The following is an 8,941-nucleotide window of genomic DNA, read 5'->3' as shown; positions in this document are numbered from 1 at the left end:
CATGTGTTATTTTCATTCAATTACTGCTATTACTGTACATTAATTAATCATTACTGAAATTTATCCAAACAGAACTTCAATACATCTTGTTATTTTATTAAACTTTAATAACTACTTTTTAATTGAAAAAATATCCAATTTTAATGCATCAACTCATAAAATAACAAAGTTGACTAGCTTTCTTATTTGTTACTCTCTGTTTTGTTCGAACCAAAAGCTGCTTGAGCCACCATCATGATTTCCATTTGCTGAAATTCGTATACTTCTCCATTTACCAAGTCTTCTCCGGAAGCTCCTCATGCAAAAATACCCTTAACCCTTAATATCTTCAGTAGATTGGGTGATAATATATATATATATATATATGTATATATTTTCTAGAGGCTACTATGCCCTTTGAATTTACAGGAATTGATGATGAAAATAGAGCCTCGCTTATCATACTGGGACAGAAGATACTATTCAGCCAAAAGGTTAAAAAGATCAATTTTTATAATTTCAAGAGAAATTTTTATCATCTTCTGGTTAAAAAAGTGAATTTTTAAATATGTTCCTCCAAATTTGTTCAATTTTCCCAATGATAAACTAAATCAAATAAAAGAACACTTGAAATCAAGAATATTCAGGTTTCATAAGTTGGAGTTGCAGGCTAATATTCCAACCATATTCAATAAATCACATCACCTATTTTATTTATACCTTTATGCTGTAAATTACAATCACAATATTATTCATAGATGGCTCGACATCCATACTTTATATTAGCTACTGTATTTTTTTTTTTTTTGGGTTCCCACCCAACATCCTGGTCAGGCATGGAGCCTTCATATGAAGGATCAAAAAATCCCACCCTAGAACTCATAAGCAAACTTAGGGCTTTTAGAATAACCCTTACAACACACAACATTAAATTAAATACATATATCTACTTGTTTCTATGGAAGGTCAAGGCATGTAACTATCTACAGCTCCACCAAAACCCCTTTATGTCTTTCACAGCTCCACTCTGGACATCAAAAAAGCAAAAACTAAATCCAAGGTCACCTGAAAAGAGTTCCCCCATCAAAGATCAAACTTGTCTCCAGAACATGACAATTATTTATCACCGATCTCTTTTCTGTAGCAAGATTTCTTCCATAATACCTGTTTCAAATCAACAAATAAATTACAATCAGCTAGTTATAACAAGCCATGAGATAACTGTTCAATGAAGAGGTGAATGTCAAGCAACCAACATATTCAGGAGCATCTCTAGGGTTACTGGCCTAAGTATCACTCTGATGAAAGTCCATGTCATGGATGTTCCTTTGTTGGCATATGTTTCTTTCGTCGCTTTGTCCCCTCTGCTTTAGAAAAGCCAGACCTACTTCCAGAACCAGGTTGCTTTCTCAATTTTAGGTCTTGACCCTTTATCATGTAGACATTTCCTGCTTCTGGAATGGTGAAATCAGCAGGGTTTCTGTTGATACTGCACACTTCAAGCTCAGGATTGTTTTTCAGAGGCCAAACAGTGCCACTACCATGATTATTCTGCAGCCCCAACTTATCTCTTGTCACAGTCTTCATTGCATAGAATTTTAAGGGAAGTACTGCAGAATCTGAAATGCCCATAGAGAATTTTGGCATGCTTGGAACAGGAACAGATCCAACATCTGTGTGTAAATTGCCACTTAAAAAACCAGATTCTTTTATCTTCTCTTTATCCCGAAACTTCGGGGGAACTTGAGCTGTACAATCAGATGCCTTCTTGAAACTTTTGTCAGGTTGAAATGAAAATGCAGAAGCACCAACAATAGGAACGGCAGAAAACTTTTCACGGGAATTCTCTGATAATGGACTTTTACTATGAGAATTAAATGAAGGGTATTTCATAATATTGGAAGCCTTACAACCCCCAGATGGCAGACCTGAAAACTCCACAGGACGGCGATCATGAGGAAAGGAAGGCCTCTTAACAAACTTTGGGCTTCCATTGAGATCAATTTGTCTGCCTGATTGAAGTCCTGCATCCATGAGGCTGAGCAAATGCATTGCTGGTATGGTTTCATTGGAATAAAGGTCTAATGATCCAACCCCGTTATGTTTACTTGTGTATGAGTAATCTGGATGTGTTCTGCAGAGAGTTTCTGAATTGAACTTCTGATTTTGCTTGTCATGATTGCTGATATTTAGATTAAGAAAGTCCGAATCATGATTCCCATTAATATTCCCCTTGAGCAGATTGCTAGGATGACATGAAAGCAAATTCATCTTGGTAGGCTGTTCCACTCCATTGTGAGTCATACCATACGCAAAGGGCATCTGATTCGGCATTACAGATGACCAGAGATGAGCTGGTTCTTTACATTGCTGTGCGGCACTCTGGCAGGTATTGCATGTTCCTAATTCCCTGAATGTAGTTCGAGGGGACCTCTGCCCTATCATATTCGCAACCCACTGGCAATTATGACTGCTACTCTGCCCACCAGAACTGCTTCCAGAAAATTGGATGGCACTTGATGGCTTCTCTCGATATTGAGGATATGTGTTGAACCATCCAGGGGCATAAGGTTGTCCCAACTGGCTGATATTGTAATAGTTCTGATTGGTATGAGAAAAGCAATCAACTGACTTTTGATTAGCAGTTAACACATTTTTGCCTCGGGTCATTTCATTTACTCTCCCATTTTTAGCTCGAGGTTTTGGTTTTATAGCAGTCTCCTCCTGCAATAAGTTCAACTTTGCATTCCCATAAACTTTATTACGATCCATTCTCTGCAAATTTCTGGAGCTATTGGTTACTTGTAACGGATATCTCCCATCTTCAGTATCAGGAAGACACCTCTCGTACTGGTTCTTTGCCATGAGTTCAACAATTTCCATTGGTATGTCATCTAAAACTACCTGTTCAGGCACTTTATCTGCTCTTGGGTCAATATGTTTCCTAGAAACAGTAGAATTTTCCTGAATTTCAACGGTTTTCTTATTGCTGCTTCCTCCACAGGTGTCCTGCCAACAACAAAAATTGCTTTTTGTCTGAAACACAGTATACATTAAGGAGGCCTTAATACTACTTCTAGAGAACTAAAAAGAAAAAAGGAAAACTAAAATGGCCAGAACTCATCCCAAATTATATGCCTAACTGCAGCAAAGACAGACAGATAGACAATCAAGGTTAAACAAGAATAATAGTATTTTAGGTACCAATCTAGCCCGCCAAGAATATAATATATGCAGAGTTCTTGTTGATGAAATCAACAATGCTATATGTGTGATATATCAAGAATGAAGAAACACTAAATTAAGTGTCATTAAATTAGCAGAAAAGCCACGGGATAATGCAAGCCAGTGTATATATAAACGAATAACAAACACACATATACGAGAAAGTCAATGATCATTTCAAAAGCAACAGTTTCAGTAACTCCAATTGAGTTATTAGTTCAGTGGATTAAATACAAACTTAACGATGGTGTGACAGAAACTTTAGAGGTAACTAATAAACAAACAACATTGCCTCCTAGGAAGTAAATGTCAAACTCATAGCAAAGTTACTCAACTATAGAGAATCGTTTCCGTCAGATGGATCAAATATGCACAGGCAAGCTATGAAGGTAAAAAAGTTTAGGCAATGCTGCCAAAACAAAATTGCAAGAGAATTAGCACCTCGATAACTTATCTATAGTTCAGAATAAATGTTTTTAATTTAAGGAACAGCTTATATGGTTCGTAAAGTAAAAAATTATCATTTATTGAGACCCAATTATTAACATATGAGCAAATAGCAAGTAAAAATCAATAACGTTGAGAATTTGAAAGAGATACTGAAAATGGGAAATAAGCTGCAAACGAGTGCAAACATGTACTTGATTCTTAAAAGTAGCAGCAGCTAAAGAAAGGTCATACCATTTGCTGCACAATAGAACAATCTCCAAGTTCAACCGCAGGGGTAAACTTCTGCTTCTCATTCAGGAAAGGCATTACACTGGTGGTGCCCTTGCCACTGAGATTAAAATGTACTCCTTTGTGAAGACATCCAAGTGGTTCAGATTTCTTAAAGAAGCTTAAGTCCAGAAGACTATTTGTCTTTAAATCTTTCCGTGTCGCCTGATCTTCTTTGCAACTGGCCTCTCGTCTAGACAATGGAGAATCCATTGCATCTCTGACATATGGAAAATATTGTTTATCATATTGTTGAGAGGCCAAAAAGCTGTTAAGAGAAAGATCTAACCCCTTCATTGTAGATACACCTAATGCTGATTGACAGGGAACAGCTGTGGGCTTAGATTGCATGATTCCTACACCTCTGCTTGTAATATGACTTTCTCTTAGTATGTCATTATTCCAAAGAACTGTAGAAGCCTGCCCCTCATCAACTTGATGCATCTTGTTTTTCTTTTTGGATGAATTATATCTTCTTTCCATGTTTTGAGCATGCAAAGGACAAGGAACCAATCCCCTGCCTGCAAATGTGGTGGATACGGATTTGACCGAAACACTGTCAGTGGCATTACCTGCTCTTAGATCATCTGTTTTCTTTTGAACATCATTTTGTAAACTTTCTTCATATAGCACCAATGGAAAGTTCTCATTAACAGACTGAGACTTTTCATTTTTCTTCTTAACAAAAGGAACATCAACTCCATTATTAGTACTCAAGTGATTCTTCGTACCAGCTTGTAAGCCTATACCCAAAAATGAATTGTCTTCGAAGTCAGAACTTCCAGCTGCACTTGTAGTTTCAGCATCAGCATTTGAGGACTTAACTCTTTTGTATGCATTACTTCGAGGGCTCCTTTCCTGGGGTGTCCAGTCATCATCTTGAGATAACTTCTTTTTCCTATTTTGAACGACCCCACTTAGGTTATTTCTTTGGCTAGACATCTGACTTTGGGAATCAGAAAGCACATCCAACCCTCTTGATGCATTGGTGAGGGCATTGGATGGGGAATGATCCTCTTTTCTCAAGTTAGAAGTGTCTGCACCTCCATTTTTACCCAGCAACTCAGTCAACAGACGTACCTTACGAGTTTTTTTGCGATGCACACCACCTGGATTATCTTGGTGATTATGCTGGAATCTACTTCTAACCAAGACGTCCGTACTTCTGGTTGATGTATTATCGCACTCATCTAATTCCAGTGAAGGATGTTCACTGGTATGACCCTGGACCATATCAGATGCCTCATCAACCATACCAGCAACCTCATATGACCCAAGAGCTATCAAATTTGCATTTTGATCATTTAACGAATTTTCTTTTCCTTTTTTACAAGTTTCTGTGGAATTCCTAACCATTCGTTTAAGGTTCCTGTCAGCACACTCAATAGCAGTAACTTCAAGACATTCACTTCCAGCCTTATGAGAGTCATCAGATCCATTGCAATTTGCCTCAAGGAAAACTGCTATATATATATCAAAAGCATTAGTGTTGATAAAACCAGAACACACATACTATCAAAAGCATTTTTTATCACTAAGATTTACCTCTGTCACTGATATAATTCCTTTCTTGCATTGAACTTGATGCAACCTCAGCTGCAGCATCAGTTAACATGGGAATTTCCCCATTCGAATTCTCTTCGGTGGCAATTTTATGACCTGCACAAAACATGATAAATGAACCAAAGACTCTAATAAGATAAGAGACTGTGAGGACTAAGCCCAGATTGAAGTGTACCTGTAACAGGAATTTTTGCAGGTTCAGCTTTCCTTTCTTTCTTGTCACTACATGACGAAGGATGACAGCAACTTCGATGCAGAACAGCAGGAGCATTGGAGTCAACTTTATTCCTCTCCTCAATAGTATTTGGACTTTGAGCTTCCTGAACATCTGATACATACATTACCTTTATCAAGGCACCATTAAAAGGGAATTTTATTTTTAAGCATAATGACGACATTGTTTAAGAGTTAAAGACAGAACCAATGTCACTTGCAGTGCCGTCAGCAGTGATCTCTTGATGGCAGTTCTGGCACTGCCACCATCTGAATTTCGGAACAGTTAAAGGAGGAAGATTAGATGTTTGTCCATCAGAGTTATCATGGTTACCATTTAATGCAAATGGCCAACATCTCTTCCAGTCTCTCTTGCGAACTTCTGATACGTATCCACTGCACTCACAGAAAAAAAAAAAATTATCTATTACATGGAAAAGAAACCCAGTGTAACTCTTCACTCTGATTGCTGAGATAACTAGATCCCCTATAGGTTCACTTTCTCCATTCTAAGTTGGCACTTTTCACACATCGTTATCCATTATGCAGATTAGCTAGTGATTAAAAAATCATTTGAGTCAATACTATTATTCACTTATCTAACTAGTAAAATATATAGGTTACCAAAAGACTACCAAGTAAACCATTCATAATTTTGCACATCCACCATCCATTCTCTTCAAATAAAAAAGCAAAAGACTAGAGAAGCATGTAAACTGGTGGGGACAAGTCTGTATGCACAAGCTCATGCACATGAAAAAAAAGGGCAAGAAATAAGTACAAGGATGTTAACTGGGGTGAACAAGTGTGAGCAGAAGCTCATGCCCATGCATGTAAATTTTTGGAGTTAAAACGAGATCAAAACAAGCTCAAATTAATGATTCCTTCTCAATTAAGGAGAAAATAATGAACCTATATAGTACTTATATATATACGTATTGCCTATATTAATCATATGATGCTAGTGAATGGAAGATTTAGAATCTATCTATCTACACACATGAACATACACCAACAGAATCAACAAAAGGAGACATACATGCAGTGGAGGACACTAACAATGCTTCTGTAAAACTTGAGAAAAGCAAGAATATAATGCAGATAGGAGCAGGCCTCACCGAATCGAGAAATGTTCACAGTTTTTTATGTCTATTGTATCATTAGAACTGACAAGATCTATAGAGATTGAGTTGATCTTAATCGATGATCCCACAGATTTGGTGAAAATATTTGAATCACCAGAATGATGAGTGTCCTCCACCATGATAATTCTCTCTTCAAGCAACTATTGCTGCAATGCCTAAACATAAAATGTTTTAGGCGCACATAATTAAATCTTTGAATAACATGGTAATGGCTCACCAAAAGAGTATACATAAAACTTGATAATCTGCTAAAATTACGAAAGAGCTGTGCGCAGATCCATATGCAAGAAATGAAAATCTCTTTTGATCTTAAATTCTAACTACATCAACAGATCTTTGGTAAATTATTAAAACCCATAATAGGGTTAAAATATATAAACTTCAACTGATTGAATGTTAACATTGGTTATTGTTATTAGCTCCAGTGGAGAAGTAAACGAAAGATGTAAGAAGCTGAAACTGCCATAAGTATGGGGATTTGGAGCATGAAATAACAGCCTTAGGCAACATATACATAATTAACTATTCAAGGAGAACAATTAGGAACCCTAGATTTCCATGAAATTAAGCATAAACATGTGGGTAGCACGACTTTCCTCTTCTAATCGTATTACAACAGTTCATGCAGTTAAATCCACACATTTCAGATGTAAAGTAGATCATGAAATAACACATAGGAGAAACCGGCGCATTAGGGTTTCACTATATGTGAACCATAAGTGCTTCACACGAAGGAGAGAAACTATCAAATGTCACAACATAAACGATAAAAGCTACAAAACGCATTTTGAACTGAACTCGAACGCTCACGAAATCAAAGACTTCAATTGTTAAGTCAAATTTTTAGGGTTAAAAGTCTCCAAATTGACAGCAAATGAACAGTAAACATAACTTGTAACCAAACGAAAAAATCAAAACGCGCATAGAATATTGGATAATCAGACTGATTTCACTCCGACAATAAAAACTCAGATGAGCAAAAAGCGAAGGAAGACTGCAGTAAACGTGGTGAGCACAGTGAACTGACCAAAAGACCTCAATCAAACGAGCTCAAAGTAAGCTAAAAGACGACGCTAAATCCAAACAGAAGGACGAAAAGCAGAAACAGAAAACAGTAATTAGAGTATAAAACGTACCTTCTCTCGCTCGATAATCAGGCAAAGAATCCCATATCGACTGATCTCCGATTCTCGACGGCGAGGCAAGAAAATGGTATCAGCAGATAGAGCATACCACAGGAGATAAGAATATACCTTGTAGAAGAAGAGATTCCCCGCTGGTAGAGAACAAATTGAGTGCGAAGCTGGTAGAAACCCTAGCTTTGCAGAGAAACCTTCGATTTTTTAGAGAGAGAGTGGGGGAGAGAGAGAGAGAGAGAGAGAGAGAGAGATTTTATCTTTTGTCTTGAAAAGAGGTTTTGTGTATTAAAATCACCTCACCTCCAAAAACATGACATGCCATGTCATAACCGTATATCTCTTTTTTCTTTATTTATTTACATTCCTTAACCAATAGAAAGCATCCACGTGGCATCAAAGTGCGTGTCTTATCACAGTCCATTATGCTTCAAAAGGAAACCCTAGAGAGGAAATGGTAATAGTACCCTCCTCACGCGTTATTTCCACGCTCTGTTGGGAAAATAGTTTTCCCTAGTCCTTTTCATGTCATTTTGGGTCCCAAGATTCCTTCCCACTTAAACGCCTTCCCATTGGTAGGTGCAACCCACGCTCTTCTAAAGAGAATGGTGGTTGTTTAACCTAAAAACCCTAGATTTATATATATATATATATATATATATATATAAATAACCCTAGCCCATCCTCACAATAAATGCCTAACCCTAACTGTTGGCCTAACCAGTAACTAAGAGAATGTGTGGATCACAAGAGAGTTGGGTTTTGGAGATAAAAATCATTTTGGGGTAGCCCAAATAATGTGACATGATTCTTCCCTTTTACCTTTTTTTTTTTTTTTTTAGCTTTCAATTTAACATAAAATAACCATGTTACATGATTTAATGTCATTTTATATCATTATAATTAGCTTCATTGATCGTATATAATGATGTTATGTATGTAATTCTATGCTTTGAATCAATT

At 36.9% G+C, this 8,941-nt stretch overlaps 1 protein-coding gene across 5 annotated transcripts; it reads right to left on the bottom strand.

The window, feature by feature from the left end:
* Positions 1-666: 666 nt before the first annotated feature.
* Positions 667-8,258, bottom strand: EMF1 (embryonic flower 1 (EMF1)). Of its 5 annotated transcripts, none has more exons than XR_015813366.1 (8): positions 7,979-8,258; positions 6,816-6,997; positions 5,906-6,093; positions 5,660-5,812; positions 5,467-5,580; positions 3,886-5,384; positions 1,236-2,988; positions 667-1,143 (listed from the first exon to the last, which is right to left on the bottom strand). XR_015813366.1 is itself a non-coding variant. In XM_088207713.1 (8 exons), exons 2-7 carry the CDS (start codon positions 6,959-6,961, stop codon positions 1,294-1,296), a joined length of 3,795 nt encoding a protein of 1,264 aa, XP_088063839.1. In that variant the 5' UTR covers positions 6,962-6,997; positions 7,979-8,258; the 3' UTR covers positions 667-1,143; positions 1,266-1,293. The 5 variants fall into 5 exon arrangements, 2 of the variants coding, with proteins under 2 accessions (XP_088063839.1, XP_088063838.1); XR_015813368.1 differs by having other exon boundaries at positions 3,886-5,381; XR_015813367.1 differs by having other exon boundaries at positions 6,816-6,988.
* Positions 8,259-8,941: the final 683 nt, after the last annotated feature.

This window comes from Carica papaya, chromosome 7 (assembly GCF_054855325.1).
Source record: "Carica papaya isolate Zhongbai chromosome 7, ASM5485532v1, whole genome shotgun sequence".
NCBI classification, from domain to species: domain Eukaryota; kingdom Viridiplantae; phylum Streptophyta; class Magnoliopsida; order Brassicales; family Caricaceae; genus Carica; species Carica papaya.
This window is presented reverse-complemented; position numbering and strand designations above follow the sequence as displayed.

Excerpts from the sequence above, each read along its gene's own strand:
- EMF1 (XM_088207713.1), bottom strand. The coding sequence starts at position 6,961 with ATGGTGGAGGACACTCATCATTCTGGTGATTCAAATATTTTCACCAAA. Across the intron at positions 6,094-6,815 it reads TGTGAACATTTCTCGATTCG|TGGATACGTATCAGAAGTTC; the intron begins GTGAGGCCTGCT and ends CTGTGAGTGCAG. Across the intron at positions 5,813-5,905 it reads CGGCACTGCAAGTGACATTG|ATGTTCAGGAAGCTCAAAGT; the intron begins GTTCTGTCTTTA and ends TGTATGTATCAG.